Genomic DNA, 15,811 nt, shown 5'->3' on the forward strand with positions numbered 1-15,811 from the left:
GGAGGGAAGGGGCGGGCGGGGTGCCGGGTGAGCAGAGGTCAGAGGAGAAGGATCCGGGACCACGGGGGGTCTCGGGGCCTGGGGACGTGATGTCCCAAGCCCCCGCTCTGTGTGAGATCTGCCTGGCGCTCTGCGGATAGCGGATATTGTCTCAGAGCCCTAGTAAGGGGCCTCAGTGTACAGGTGCCTTGACTCGGGCCCCACGGCTAACAGGTAGGGCTGCCCAGTCGAGGCAGCCCCCCAGCCCCTGACATTACATAGGCTCTCTGAGGACCCAGGCCGCTTGCTACAGCATCTGTGCACCAGCTGGACCTCAGCAGCCACTAGACCCAGATTCTGGCGCTGAGTCTGCCCTTTGACCTTGGGTCCAACTCTGCCCCCAGCTTCCCCTTCTTCCTCCGAAAATGGAGAGAGCAAGTCTTAGCTCACGGAGTTGTTAAATAGAATAACGTTTGAGAAGCACATAGCGAATCCTTCCTAAGTGATAGCTGAAGCTGCCAGTATCCTCCCGCTCACCAACACAGCTCAGGGGGAAGCCAGGGCTTTGGGCGTGAACCCGCCAGCCTCACGACCAAGGACGCAGGCACACGGGCTCAAGCACAGACACCCACCCCCAACGCCAGGACCCTGCTGAAGGTGCCTTGTCTCAGACACAGGGACTTCCCGGAAGGATCCCTGCTCCTGCGTGTCATCTAGCTGGTCCCCAGGGTGGGTGACTTGTGTCTGTTGGGCCCCAGGCTGCGCTAGGGCTGCATGGATGGGGGACCTGCCCCTGGTCCTCTACCATGTCTCCAGCTACCTCCCAGACTTCACCGTGGGAAGTGCTCACCCACTCGAGCAGGAGGGGCCCTTGTGGCTCCAGTCCCAGATCCCAGAGCCGCAAGGGCTATGAGCAGACTGTGAGCTGTGACAGGACAGAGGAACAGCCAGCCCTGTGGGGCGGGCTCTCCCCCGTCAGGAGCTCCGTGCTCCTTGGGACTCTAGGTCTGCTACTGTTGAGGTGCAGAACGCAGATCCCAATAGGCCAGAAGACAACCCCACTGATGAAAAGGCCACAGCTAGAAGCCAGCCCCAAGAACCATGGTTATGTTGGTGCCCGGGGGTGGACTGTCCTCCTGTTTCTGTGCTGAGGCGGCGCAAGGGTTCACGTGGCCATCTCCTGCCAAGGGTCTGGGCACTGCAGCCACTGGGTTTGGAGAGCCAAGGCTCTTTCTAGCCCCAACTCTCACTCGTTCACTGAGACGAGCCATGTGTGGCAGGGCTGGGAGGTTACATACCAGGCTTCTCCTCCCTGCCTTCCACGGCACGTTCCCATTTCACCCGGCCCCTGGCCTCCATCCACACCCAGGTCAAGCTGACCCAGCCCTCTTGCCTTCCGCAGGGGATCCCTGGGGGACCATGGGCGCCGCCAGGCTCTACACACTGGTACTTGTGCTGCAGTCTCAGCGCGTGCTTCTGGGCATGAAGAAGCGAGGCTTCGGGGCCGGCCGCTGGAATGGCTTTGGGGGCAAAGTTCAAGACGGAGAGACCATCGAGGACGGGGCCAAGAGGTGAGGGGGGGTGGGCCTGACCACACAACCAGCTCCCGAGGGGATAGACTGGAGCTCATTACAGAGCCCTTTGGCCTCAGTTCCTTCATCTGCAGAATGGGGTAACAGTAACAGCTCCTGCCTCTGGTAAAGGGTGTGGAAGGGCGGTGAGTGCTGGTACTTGCTAGGTGTTGCTGGGGACATGGGGAGGGGGTCAAGGCTGTGCACGCGGCTTCTTCCAGCCAAGGGGTTGGCCCATCACTGGATGTCTTGGTCTGTTCAGGGGAGCCGATGACAAGCGTTTCTGTGTCAGCCCTTTCGAGCACACACTGTCCGCTAATCCTCAGCACTTCCCAAGAGCAGGAAGCGAAGCCCAGAGAGGTCGAGCAGCTTGCCTGCCATCACACAGCTCTCCAATTTCAAGCCCTTTTCCCTTCGTTCTCCTCATAGGCACGTGCGGGTAGAAGGAGGTGGTGTGTGTAAATGCCACAGAGCCCTACGCAAACCTTTGCCACTGTTGATGTCAATCTGAAGAAAGCTGGTGACCTTAATTAAGGCTGCTCTCCCTGGGGTGGAGAACAGAGCCCTGCACGCATACCAGTGAGCCTTCTGGAAGGGAAGAAGGCTGCAGGCACTACAGCCCGGTGGTTCTCGAGTTCGGGTTTTTTTTAAACATGAAAACCCATGTAAGAAATGTCCAGTCTCTGAGGCAGGATCGGGCAGGAAACTCATGTTCTCAAGACAAGGAGGCACGTGCTGTCTGTCCCTGGGCTAGAACTCGAATCCCTGTTGATGGGCCTCCCGCTGCTGCCACATCCACAACTCCTCTTGTCAGCTGGACAGGTGCGGTGGCCTCCCACCTGGCCTCCTGCTCTGCCCTTTCTCTCCTGGGTCCATTCTCCCACAACCCCCAGGCGACCTTCTCGAACCTGAGTCTGGGTCTCTGTCTCACACTCATGCATGAGGTCTCTTTAAAGTGCCCGGTACCATTAAACCCAACTCCCATGTCATCCGTGGAGCCTGCACGTGGTGCAGCCTCACCCTTCTCCCGCCACTGCCCCTCAGACACCCCCAGCTATCACCCACCCCGCTCGTCCAGGCTACTTGCCTGGCTGACCGCCCCCACAGTCTTCCCGTCTCTGCCAGTGGCCCTGCTGCCACTCAAAGTTAATGATCCCTCTCCCCGCCGTCTCTGCACCCCAAGACTGCACAAGGCCAGGCCCGAAGGCCTTGCACACACCCCGGTCCCGGAGTCGGCCTGCACCCGTCTTCACCCGGGAGTGTTTGAGAAACGGGCCCTCGTGTGGCCAGCACATAGATCAGGAGATGGAGAGGGCCACCTGCACAATGGCCTGTTCTAAAGCGTCACGCGGCTCGTGCACCAGCCATGGCCGCTGGTTGTTCCCGGTTTGCAGCCAAAAGTGGCACCGCCGTCAACAGTCCCGGGTCTCAGGTGCCATGACGGCTCTCATGGGGGCCACCACCCCGGGGGGGGGACGGTGTGCAGAGCACCACGTGCCGCTGACTGCAGCCGCGCTGGAGGGACCGGTCCGCCCGAGGGCTTGAAGTGTCCTGCCTGCGCCGCATCTGGGGGCCGCTTGGATGTCTGCTCTTTGTGAAGTGTCTGCCCAAGTCTTTCGTCCATTTTTTAAAACTTGGGTTGCCTTTTTCTTCGGGATCTGTAGTTCTTTACACATTTTAACATCCTTATGGCTTTCTGCTTGAAGTCTCTGGCTGGGACAGCGGATTCATCTGTTTCTCCTTGCAGTTCTGTTAGTTGGCCTCTGTTTTGAGGCCCATACGTGTTGAGGACGGTATCATGGAGAAGGGGACCCTTTCCCAGTATGCAATACCCTGCTTTATTCCCAACGCCGGTTGTTGCATTGAGGTCTGGACTGTCTGAAACTCAGACAGATACTCCTGCTTTCCTTTGATTAGTGTTAGCATGGAGTGGTTGTCTCCATTTACTTTTAGTCTGTATTTTTTAATCTTCATCATCTTACACTCACGCTTGTCGTCTTTATAGCCAGTGTGGTTCCGTGTAGACAGGTGGTCTTGTCTTTTGATCCACTCCAGCCATCTGTCTTCCATGGGAGCATGTGGACCACTGATGTTCCAAGTAGAGATTCCGCGGGTGGGTTCATACCTGTTCTGTTCATCACCCTTGTCCTGTGTTCCTGTGTTTGTCTTCCTCTTCTTCTCTGAGTTTTATGATTTTAACTGAGCACTTTCCAGGAGTCCATTTGGATTAGCTGCTAATCCAGGTGTGCTTTCACACGACACTGCCCCGTCCCACGGGTGGTCTGCCTGCCCCGGGACAGCAGACGTCCCAATCCCGGCCCCGTCCCTGAATCCTCACTGTTCATTTTATGTAGCAGTGGGTGTAAGTAAGCGGATACATCATCGCTGTTACTTTGAACAGTCGGTTAACAATTAAAACTGTTTCATCTGGGGCTGCCCTGGTGGCTCAGTCGGTGAAGCGTCTGCCTTCAGCTCAGGTCATGATCCCAGGGTCCTGGGATCGAGTCCCATGTCAGGCTCCCTGCTCAGCGGGGAGCCTGCTTCTCCCTCTGCCTCTGCCACTCCCCCTGCTTGTGCTTGCTCTGTCTCTCACATGAATAAATAAAATCTTGTAAAAAATAAAATAAAACTGTTTCATCTTGCCTTCACTTACCCTTCCGTGCTGTTGCGGTCTCTGTGCAGATGCGAGCTCTGAGCTCTCCCTTTCCTTCTCTCTGAAGAACTTGTTTTCACATTTGTTATGAGTCAGGTGTGCTGGTAATAGAGTCCCTCGGTTTTTCTTTGACAAAGTCTTTATTTCTCCTTCCCTTTTGAAGGGAAGGGGAGTACGGAATTCTAGGTTGGCGGTTTTGTTTTTTCTCTGAACCCTAGCTATTTCACTCCCCGCTCCCGCCCGTCCGGCGTCCGAGGAGTCAGATGCCACTCCTCCCCTGTTCCTCTGGGGGCAGGTGCTTTCTTCTCTGGCTCCATTCAAGATCTTTTTTTTAATTTTTATTTTTAAGATTTATTTGCTTTATTTTAGAGTGTGTTGAGGGGGAGGGGCAAAAGGAGAGAGAATCCCAAGCCGACTCCGCACTGAGCAGGGAGCCTGACGCAGGGCTTGATCCCAGGACCCTGAGATTATGACCTGAGCCGAAGTCAAGAGTCGGACACTGGACCGACTGAGCCGCTCAGATGCCCCTGGATCTTTTCTTTGTCTCTGATTTATTACACCCTGAAGGTGACGTGTCTGACATTTGTCGTGGTTGGTGTCTCCTGAGCTCCTGGGACCCGTGGTTTGGTGTCTGACATTAATTCAGGGACATTCCCAGTCATGTCTTCCGTCCCTGTCTCTCTTCTGCCGGCGTTCCTGTTAGCGTGGCTCACACGCTTCCTCGCTGCCCCACGCCCTTGATATTTTGTTCAGTCTTCTCCGACCACCGCTCTCTTGGCCGTTCTGTCGAGATGCCTCCGGCTCATAGTCTTTCCTTGGCCACGTCCAGTCTCCTGCAAGTGTCCTCTTCATTCTTAGTGATCCTTCGAAGAGCAGAAGTTTCATCTTCAATGGAATCCCATATGCGGCTTTTTCTCTACAGGCATCATTTCTATCCTTTTAAAGAAATCTTTGCCTGTCCCAAGCTTAAGGAGACGTTGCCCTAAGTTTTCTTCTCGAATGTTCAGGAATGTTAGATTGCTACTCCACCTGGAATGGAGTTTGGCGTAAGGTATAAGGCAGAGGGTAGAGATTCTTGCGTCCAGATGTCTGGCTGCCACAGCATCATTTCTTGAAGAGACCACGTCTTCACAGCCCTGCAGCCCCCTCTGGCGTAATCACAGGGCAGACGTGACACAGCCTGACGTCTGTTTCCTGTCCCGCTGCCCCCAGTGCCACACGGGGGCCCTCGGAGGCATCCCGTGGCTGGGTGGGTAACTGAAGGAGCCCAGCACAGCTGGCCAGATGCTGCCCTGGGCCCTGGGCTCTAGACGCTCGCTTGACCTAGAGGCCACCGGCAGGGTACTCACATGGTCATGACTCATCCCTCTGTCCTGACCTCACCACAGATCACAGAGCCCTCACGAAATCGGCGACCTTGCACTGTTGTCAGAGTCACTCGCGCCTGTGTTATAAAGGGATTCATCATCCTCAGAGGCTCGTTCACACTCTGGAGGCCTCATGCAGCGAGTGAGGCCGTGGAGGCCGCTGCCTCCGGTGACCCCCTGGGCATCCCCATGGGCTTGTCGTGCCCCTGCAGGCAGCATGTTCCCCCTGGACAACATCCTCCCATGGCCACGGGGCAGGAACGGTTTCCACACTCAGAAGCAGAGGGCCAGGCCATCGTGCTACAGACATCGTTCATGAAGGCAGGGACAGGCCTCACCCTGAGGTTGAGGGCCAAAGGTCAGCCCCAGAGCCACACACCGACCACCCAGTGGGCCACACAGCACCACAACTGCTCCTGCTCTCAGGGCCAGCTCCGACAAGCACTCTCTGGGACCCCCATCTCCTCTCTCCGGGGCCACTGGGGTACCAACCTGGTGTCTAGGATGGAGCCGGAGGTCAGGACCCCCTCTGACAAAGGAGGGTTGTGCCCCTGCCCCTGTGGGGTGAGAGGGAGAGGCCAGACCACACATTCTACTCCATTTTGGGAGCAGGCTGAGATGGGTCTCAGGGCCCCACAGGCCACAAGGATGACTGACCACAGTGGTTGTCCAGGCTTCTGACAGGCAGGTGAGCCGGGGTGGCCTCTGTGGGGAGCCTGGCACGTGCTTTATCTGCCGCACTCCCCTTGCGCCCTTATGGATCCCGGAGCAGTCTGCAGGCCTAGAGCTGGGCTGACATACCATCCTCACCCGCACGCTTGGGGTGGCCACGTCCACGCGAGTGGTCACCCTGGGGGAGCAGCCGTAGGAGCAGCAAGGATAGCGTTCTTGGGAGGCGGTGGGTTGCAGGGACCTGGGGCCTGTCAGAGTCAGGTCTGAGCTGAGGTGGGTGGAGGGCCCCCCTGTCTGGCCAGCGTTCCTGACGCCCCTGGCAAGACTGCAGAGCGCCGTGTTCAGAGAACCCCCAGAGGAGCGGCTGAACAGAGCCCCGGCACTGCGGGGGAGCCCCCCGCACCCGCCCAGACACTTGGCTGCTGTCCCTTTGTGTAATGCGCAACTCATCCCGTTCTGTGCCATCTGGGGAGCTGAGCATCACACACAGTCCGACACTTCAGCAGAACTGAAACTGTCATCCCGCTAATTACCCCAGCCTGTGAAGTGAGATTATCGGTACTTCGTGCACTGCTGTGTGTTCGGGGAAGATTAACCAAACCTAGTCAAAACATTAAATCACTAGGTGAAGTTTTTCAAAGCGAGCCCCACCCCCCTGCTGCCAGAGGGCTGGGGGAGGCCCCGCGGGGTGCCAGGACATTTCATTGGGGAGCCATTTGCACCCCCCAAGTGAAAACACACATTCTTGTTTTTAGTCAAGTCTAACTTTAATTAGCCACGTCAGTGAATAAATCCAAGCTTTCAAACCCACTCGGGCCTGCTCTGCAGTGGCAGCTGGCTCACGTGACTCCTGCAGGCCTTACCGGGAGCTCAGGGTGGGTTCCGAGCGGAGGAAGGCAACTGCTGGAATCAGACCACTAAGACCCAACGTGTGTGTGTGTGTGTGTGCGTGTGTGTGTTTAAAGATTTTATTTATGTATTTGACAGAGAGACAGGCAGCGAGAGAGGGAACACAAGCAAGGGGAGTGGGAGAGGGAGAAGCAGGCCTCCCGCTGAGCAGGGAGCCTGATGTGGGGCTCGATCCCAGAACGCTAGGATCATGACCTGAGCCAAAGGCAGATGCTTAACGACTGAGCCACCCAGGCACCCCTGCGTGTGTGTTTAATGAGCAAAGTGGTTCCCTGGCTTCTTGTTCCAGGCACAGGAAGCAATTATGCATTGTGTTCCGAACATAACTTGGAGATCAAAGCTAAAGAGAAAAAAAAAATTCTTAACATACAACTATAAATGGTCAAGCATAATTAGAATGCTTACAGAAACAAATATAGGGCAGTAGGGAAGCGAGACTGTCTCAGGAAGGAACAGACGGAACTCTGCGGCTGCCATGCTGGGGGTCCCCAGAGTCCGGAGCACAGAGCCTCCAGCAAACGCTGGCTGCGTGAACGCCGGGTGAAGGAGCTGGCTGAGCCGCTGGACAGGGTGTGCGAAGCTGCCCCTCACCGCTGCCTCGTGACCAGCAAGGTGGCCACTGTTCCCATCCGGTGACCCACACTAGCTGGGACACTGGCCGCGCTCCGTGAGGTGTGGGGGGTGTTCTGCTCCCGCATGGGGCACCCTGGTGCCAAACACGTGCGCCGCGTCTGCAGGCACGTGAAGGGATGCACGAAGGAGACGGCCCAAAGATTACCCAGAAATGGGCACAAGGGCTCCTTCTGGGGAGGCATCCAGGGGTGCTGGCCACGTCTACCACGATCATGTGATTTGGGGGATACTTTGAAACAGACGCCAGCATCAGGACGTTCAGGGGCAGCCTGGTTCTGCTATCGTGCATCACGCTTGTGCTCAGGTGGGGACGGGGTCTCTGGGAGGAGGCCTGAAGCACCTGTCCCATCATCAGTGGGGGAGCCGGCTGGAGGGTTGGGGTGTCCCCTTGGGAGGCGATGGAAACCTGCGGTCTGATCCTGTGTTCTGAGCACGAGTCGGGGGTGGGGGTTCTTCGGGCTTGGGGCCCAGGTTCCCGGAGCCTGCAGCCCCCAGAGCAGCATCCATGTGGCTGTCGCCGCCCCACAGGAAGAGCAGGAGCCGAACAGGGTGGCAGGTTCCCAGCTCTGCCGCCCACCTCCCATGACCCCCAGACAGCTGAGCTCAGCCAGGCCAGGGCCGCCCCGTGGCTCACAGGCTCTGCAAAGTCCCGCCAGGTCTGGAAGTGCGTGCATGCCCATGGTGGCCCTGCTGCTCTGCCCTCCCCACGGCCTTGCTGTACATGTCGCCTGCCCCGCCCGCAGGGAGCTGCAGGAGGAGAGCGGTCTGACCGTGGAAGCACTTCACAAGGTGGGCCACATCGTGTTTGAGTTTGTGGGCGAGCCTGAGCTGATGGACGTGCACATCTTCTGCACAGACAGTGTCCAGGGGACGCCCGTGGAGAGCGATGGTGAGTCTTGGAGCCCGTCCCTTCTCCCCACCCCCGCGGGCAAGGGGAAGCCAGGTCCAGGTCCGCGAGGCAGGCACTGCACCAGCATCTAGCTCTGAGCCTCGTTCCTCTTCCATAAAGTGACAAAGTGACACCGCCGGGAGGACTGAACCCAAGAGTTCATCCGGTTCCCCACACAGACCCGCCTGGTCATTGCTCAGTGACGGGCAGTTTGAGCGCAGGTGGGACGTCCGTGCTCTCTCCTTTCCACCCGCTGCAGAAATGCGTCCTCAGTGGTTCCAGCTGGACCAGATCCCCTTTGCGGACATGTGGCCCGACGACAGCTACTGGTTTCCCCTCTTGCTTCAGAAGAAGAAATTCCATGGGTACTTCAAGTTCCAGGGTCCTAACACCATCCTGGACTACACGCTGCGTGAGGTGGACAAGGTCTAGAGGCGGAAGCACGCTGGGCCCTGCGGGCCACAGGACCCACGTCACCTGCTCACTGAACCCCGAGACGCGGCTGTCATCTCACGGGTGGGGTGGGCGGAGGTGAAAATAAAGGCCTTTTACCTTTTTCACACTCCTCACGGGACCCCAGCATGGCCAGCCCAGGCCCATCCTCAGGAAGCCACCAGATGGCCGGGCTATGACCGCACCCTGGGACAGAGTGGGGTAGAGGGGACAGCTGGAGGACTGGGCACTGCTCTGTGTGGTGCCACAGGCTCTTGGTGGGACCAGCGTGGGCGAGCAGCTATATCCTCCTTGCTTACCACTGCTCCATCAAGGGGAAACTGAGGAAGCCTTGGCCCAGGTGTAAAACCCTGGTCTGACGCACCAGAGGCTGTCCACATCTCTGACCGCCAGGAAGGGGGAAGGCAGAGAACACAACGATTTACTCAGCTTTCATAAACAGGTTTAATGGGTGTTCATGTTTGTTAATAAAAATTTTGGAATGCAGGCCATCTGTGAACAGTTTGAGTTTACTGGGCATAGTAGTAACTGACCCCTACAGCCATATAAAGTGCTCCATACATCAAACCGCGTCACCGAGGGAGGGCCTTGAGGGCAGATGGGACCAGCGTGACCTCAGTCCGTGTGGGGTCCCGCGTGCGCCTGTATCAGAGCCATTGTGTCCCACTCCTGCTCTGCAGGCGATAGCGAGCGAGCGGGGTCCAGGCTGGAAGGTCCCGGGCGGGGCTCCACTCCAGCCTTGCCGGAATCAGGGAGCAGGGCTGTCCCTGTGGCATTCAGACCACACAGGCCATGGAAGACAAGTAAGGCCCTTCTGCTCTCCCAGGCAGCCGAGGCCTCCCCAGACACCACTGAGCAGAAAAACCCAAGCCCAGGAATCCACTAGCAGCCCAGGCTCGGGCACACGGAGGCTCTGTGTGGGACAAAAGGTGACCTCTAGTGTCCCCAGCTGAGGGCACAGAAAGGACATGACCCCACCCCCAGCAAGTCTCTCCATCTGTCTGTTGACCTCCCTGCAGGCCTGGGGGAGGGAGGGGATGGCCCAGAAGTGCCCCTGCGGGCAAGAGCTGCAGGCAGGAGTGGCTCCTGGCTTCCACCACAGGGAGAGGCCACGGGAACCTGGAGTCGCCCGCAGGTCCTCTTCAGAAAGCACACTGCCAGTCTGGTGCTGGAAGTCTCCTTAGTGACCTGGGTGAGGAGGCCCTCCCACCTTCGTGCTGCTGACCAATGCCTGCGCCCCCAGCCCCAGAGCGTGCAAGGCGGGGCCTACTCGGGGTGTCTCCCCGGCTCTGCACTGTCCTGGGGTGGCCTGTCCCTCGCCGGCCGCGGGCAGGTGAGCAGCAAACAGGGATGAACAGGAGGCTTAGAGATCACGCTTTATGGCTCGAGGGCACACAGGGCCGTGGGGGCAGCCCTGCGGGGCGGTACAGACCACTCACAGTGCCTGAGAACACATTTCTACGGTGGGCATCAGAACGCGAGCACCGCCCAGAACAGGCCAGTGACCAAAACGGCCCCTGACATGCTGGGCTCTGCGGATACGCTGCCCATCTCCTCGTCAGCCCAGGGAGACACGAGCCGTGGTCGCGGGGCCTCGGGCTGGGTGGGGCACAGCCGGCCTTCCCCCGCACCCCCACGGCTGCTCCACCAGCACCGGCAGAAGCCACACGAGGGGCGGGCCCGAGTCCCGGCCCGACACGGTCGTCCCCCAGGCTGTGGTGTGCATGGTGTCCTCGGGGAAGCCCACCTGTCTGCGGGTAGAGAAATTACCCTTGGTCCCCATGCTGTGTGCAGATACAGTGGACGTGACCCAGGAAAAGCCCCACGAGTCTGCGCGCACCCCCGGGAGGCATGAATCTCAGGAATCCTGTAGTGCGGTCAGAACCTCCCCTGGCAGCGCTCAGGGCCAGGGAACGGTGCGCTCCAAGAGCCGCAGGCCTGGGAGGAAGCGCCTGCCTGTGTTCACACGAAAGGGATTCAGAGCAGGAAGCGCCCGGGCCCTAGACACACACGAGCCCCAGAGCTCCTGAAAAGACGCCCTCTGGGCCTGTGGGTGTGGTAGGGAGGCTAGAAGGAGGGGTCTGAGGGCCTAGAGTAAGTGAGGTTGTGTAAAGTGGGTCAGCCACGAGGCACGGACCCCTCCTGCACAGCCCAGCTGGGACACCACCCCCCGCCCACCCTCCTCTGCCCTTCCAGTGTCCAGGCTCAAGGTGCGGTCTGCAAAGAGAGGGGCGTCCAGGCAGCTGCGAGGACGGAGCCGTTGCTGCACTTGGACAGGCAGAAGCACCACTTCAACTTGTCTCCGACATCGCGCACTACCGGCTACACATGGGTCAGAGAGTGAGCGTGCACGCAGGGAGGCACACAGGACACTTTGCCCTAGAGACCAGACCAGGGCCCCCACGGCACTCCCTGGGGCTTGTCCTCTGAAATCAACACTGTGTGTCCAGCGCCCCTGAGTCCCCGCCCCACGCACTCTCACACTGCCGCTCCCACATCTGCCCAGGACAGCCTGCTGGCCTCCAGGGATGTGCTGGGTACAGCCACCTCTCACCCAACCAGGGACAGTCCTGCCCTCTGTGGGGTCAGCTCCTCCAGACCCTCCTGACTGCTCTAAGCCCCTGGGGGCCCCTGCACATGACCCCCCGGCACCTGCCATCTGGAAACCATCCTGCTGCCCTACCCTCTGGAAATCGGGAGAAAACCATTCCAGGGACCCTCAAATTCTCCTGGCCAGACACAGGCACAGTGTGGCCGGCGGGCAGGTGGGGTCAGGGGCAGCTGAGCAGATCCCCGTGGCTTCCGTGGACGCTAAAAGGCCTGGCGTCATGTCCTCGGCCCTGCTCCCCATGAGGGGAGGAGCACCCAGACCCTGGCCCCACCCGGCCCGGGTGTCAGCCCAGCACCGGGGACCCCGTGGGGGGGGGGCAGCCGCTGTCTGAAGGGAATTAAACAGGGACACACCATTTGGAAAGAGGTTTTAGTGAGGCCGCCCAGAGCTCACGCCCCAGGCCTCTGGCACTAGTGAGGAGACACGCCGTCCCGCGGACACCTCGGCGGGGTCAGGGAGCTGTTGGGTCCAGCGAAGAGGAAGCTGAGCTTGGGCTTCAAGTCGTTCCACACCTTGCTCATCTGCAGGAGGACAGGGAGCACAGCAGGATGAGAACGGCTGCCAGCTGTCTCCATGCCCCCGTGTCATTCTCCGTAAAACCCCCGAGGAGTCCCAACACGGCCCGTGTGGTGGCCCCGTGCCACTCCCCCAGCACCACCAGACCAGGGGGCAACTGGCCCCTCCCTGGCCTGCCTCCCATCCCCTTCCTCCACAGCAGACGGGGAAACCAGACAGAACGGTGTGCCCTGCACACGGGCTGACAGGTGGGACCCGCCGCCCGACAGCTCTGCGGCACTGCCCTCCCAGTGTGGCGGTCACACACGACAAGGTCTGCCAGAGGAACACAAGATGAACAGCGTGTGTGGGAGGAGGACATGCTGCCTGCACTTGCTTGCACTCTGGTATCCAGGTTAAGAAGCAGATACCAGCGCACAGGGAGGAGGGGGGCTCGGAGATCAGCCTCCCTGGGCCGGAGCCAAGTCCACGCGGGGCCCTGGTGGCCTCCAGCCCAGCGAGAGGAGCCCATTCCTCTCTGGCTGGCTGGCACGTCAGGACACTCCCCAGGGACACGGACGCTGCAGTCCCACACGCTTGTAGCCCGTTACCCTCCAGATCCCACACCGATCCTGGAGGCCAGGGAGGGCCGTAGCACACACTTTTCAGAAACGTAAACTTGCGACAGAGGTTAAATGACACAACCGAGGCCAGAGAGTTCCAACAGGCGCGGAGCTAGGACTGAGGCCCAGGCTTTGGGAACTCTGGCCTGAGTTCCTGAGCTCCCCTACCGTACCAAGGAGCTGCAGGTGGCCACCGGTAGACGCACCCCTCCAGCAGGTGACTGTACTCCCAGGGCTACCAGCAGGCCTTGAAGGGACCCAGGACACACCGTGTCAGAAAGCGGCGGCCGGCCAAAGCAGAACCACATGCCGACGATATACAAGTTTCTTCAACCCTAGCCAGACACGCGGTCTTCTAGGCTGTCTGGAGAGGGACGCGCCTGTCCCCATTTGAGGAGGAGCGAGAAGTCCAAGACAAGCTAGTACCACACACTCCGGATCCTTGGGGCCAGGCAGGTGTCAGCAGAGCCTGCCAAGTCTCTGGACAAGTGAAGCACAGGCTCCGAGCAGCTCAGGAGCCACCGGGTCTCAGGAGACACGGACCAGGGCTCTGCGCCAACCCCTGCCTTCTCTGACCGAAGCCCCACCATCCCTTCTCTCAATTCTGGGGGACACTGCGCTTTACCCCAACTGCAAAATGCCTCCAAGAGAGGAGGAATGCTTCCTTCATGGTCTCACGCTGCCCCCCCACCCCCCAAGAATCGCGAGGACAACTCTGCCATTGCCATTTGGCTACATGAGACAGCAGATGTGAACAAGGCCTGTTAAGGTCCTGTGCTCCCCCAGCTCACGACCCTTCCCCGGCACTTCTGCAAGGCCAGCTGCAGAAGTCCCAGGCGCCCAGACAGAAAGGTGCTGGCCGAGCCTGGGGCAGGCGCGGGAAGACCCACCTCCTTGTGCCCTTGGATCTGCGAGTTGACAAAGGCACCGAGAATGTGGGAGGTGAGGGGCAGGTAGACGTGGACCAGCTGCATCTCCTGGTGCAGGCAGTACAGGGAGAAGTAGCTCCGAAGCTCCATCGTCTGGATGGCGTTCTCCTGCTGCAGAGAGAGGAGCCGCTCGCTGCACCAGGCCCAGCAGATGCCACGGAGCGCCACGCCAATACATGGCCTCTCCCTGAGCCCAGGGCCTCGAGCCCTTCCCTGCATCGCCGCTGAGAAAGTTCCAAGCCACTCGCCCCAACCAGGCATCCCCAAGGCCCTGCTCTGGGCACCGTGGGGCCGCCCCCCACCGCCACTACACCAGCCCAGGGCGGCGACGCTCTGGAAGCTCAGGAGCCAGGCCCAGTACACTAAGGGGTCCAGCCAGGCCGGGCGTGCGGCGGCTCCGTCGGGCCTGCTCACAGGCAGCGCAGCCGGGCGGGGGGGGCAGACCCGGGCCACCCCCGCGCCCCGTCCCCCCACGCCAGAACCACCTCGACGATGCGAGACTCCAGCTGCTCCACGGAGTCGGGCTCGCGGCTCTGCACAGCGGCGCTCATCATCTGCCTCTTCATCAGGCTGTACTTGTGCAGGGCGCGCTGGTGCTTGTGCAGAACACCCTTCTCGTGCCGCTCACACAGATCCTGTGCGGGGAGGGGCACCTGGGCTCAGCCACCAGCCAGAAGGGACCCCGGGCCACCCTCCCCCGGTGGGAGGCGGCGTGGAAAGAGGAGCAATGGAGGAGACTAGGAAACACACGCTTCAGAGTCAGCACTGTTCACACTCGAGCCCCTTCCTCTTCAGAAACAGTTCCCACGCACGCCTACTCACTCCACGCTCAGGAAGTGTTCATGGAACAGCGGTTCAGGAGACAGGCCCGGGGTTGAACCAGGAGGGGTGCAGTGCAAATCAGCACCGCAAACCAAAACCCACATAAAATAGGCCCTGTCCACAAGGGAAGACAGACAGTAAAGACGGAAGATGGACCTCCGACTTCCCCGCTGCCCAGTTTCAGGAAGCCCCTGTCCCTCCAGCAGCAGAAAGACCCGTCTCCAAAAGGACGATGCACTGGCATTTCCCTGGGTCCCTAAAATAGCCCCAATCAGGAATCTTGTGGGAAACACTGGCCACAGAATCACAGTGCTGGGATCTCAAGGCTACCTGGCCACCATCCAACTTAACAGAGAGATCCCTGCTGGAATCTTCCTCAAAGCACTGGGGCCCCTCTCCTTGAGCTCACCACGAAGGATTCTCTGGCCTCACAGACAATCCGGCCCGTCACCGATGCTGCCACGGTTCGGAAGCCAGCCCTACACCCAGCTGGAGTCGGACCCAGAATCTCTGCCCACGGAAGAGGCAAGCTGCCTCAGCGCCAGGCCAGCCCCTCACATATTTGTAGGGACCTAGCATACTCACACACGTTCACACACACATGCTCACAGGCCCAAATGAACACACTGCACACTCATATACACAAGTGTGTGTGAACGTACACACATGCATACATATACACATGCTCATGCATATGTACATGTGTGCAGACACGTACACGTATGTGTGCACTCACGTGCCATCACATGCACACATACGTGCACACACGAACGTACGCACATATACGTGCTCACATCTGCACACATACACACATGTACATACACACCCATAACAAGTCCCCACGTAAGTTTATACGTATACATGCACGTGCACATACACTCGTGTGCACGCACATTCATACATGTGTACTCACACACACATATATGCATATACATACACATGCTCTCGTGCATACCCTCATACACATTCCCACACGCACGCACGCATACACGTACATATCCACACGTACACATACATACATGCGTGCACACACACATACACTCACATGCATGCATGCATGCACACCCACCATTCTCAGACCAAGGAAAGCCAGAGGCCTGTCTGCACACCTGCACGGGCCACAGCCCAGGGCACCTGCAGAACCCACCAAGGGGAAATAACACTGGCAAGACTGCCTACGGCCCATCTTCCCTCCACAGCCCTGG

General features: G+C 59.3%; 2 protein-coding genes across 5 annotated transcripts in view; one reads left to right on the plus strand and one right to left on the minus strand.

The window, feature by feature from the left end:
* Positions 1-9,612, plus strand: part of NUDT1 (nudix hydrolase 1) — a 9,916-nt gene extending 304 nt beyond the window's left edge. The window contains exons 2-4 of the mRNA XM_011217342.3: positions 1,382-1,550; positions 8,528-8,673; positions 8,933-9,612. Of these exons, the coding sequence (XP_011215644.1) occupies positions 1,399-1,550; positions 8,528-8,673; positions 8,933-9,105 (471 nt within the window). The 5' untranslated portion in view covers positions 1,382-1,398 and the 3' untranslated portion in view covers positions 9,106-9,612. The remainder of the gene's footprint in view (positions 1-1,381; positions 1,551-8,527; positions 8,674-8,932) is intronic.
* Positions 9,557-15,811, minus strand: part of SNX8 (sorting nexin 8) — a 34,809-nt gene continuing 28,554 nt past the window's right edge. For 3 of the 4 annotated variants that reach the window (XM_034669704.1, XM_034669705.1, XM_034669702.1), the window contains 3 exons: positions 14,270-14,419; positions 13,746-13,895; positions 9,557-12,258 (listed from right to left, as the gene is read on the minus strand). In XM_034669704.1, coding sequence (XP_034525595.1) covers positions 12,148-12,258; positions 13,746-13,895; positions 14,270-14,419 — 411 coding nt within the window. In that variant the 3' untranslated portion in view covers positions 9,557-12,147. The remainder of the gene's footprint in view (positions 12,259-13,745; positions 13,896-14,269; positions 14,420-15,811) is intronic. The other variant, XM_034669703.1, reaches the window with a different exon arrangement.

This window comes from Ailuropoda melanoleuca, chromosome 10 (assembly GCF_002007445.2).
Source record: "Ailuropoda melanoleuca isolate Jingjing chromosome 10, ASM200744v2, whole genome shotgun sequence".
Lineage (NCBI taxonomy): Eukaryota > Metazoa > Chordata > Mammalia > Carnivora > Ursidae > Ailuropoda > Ailuropoda melanoleuca.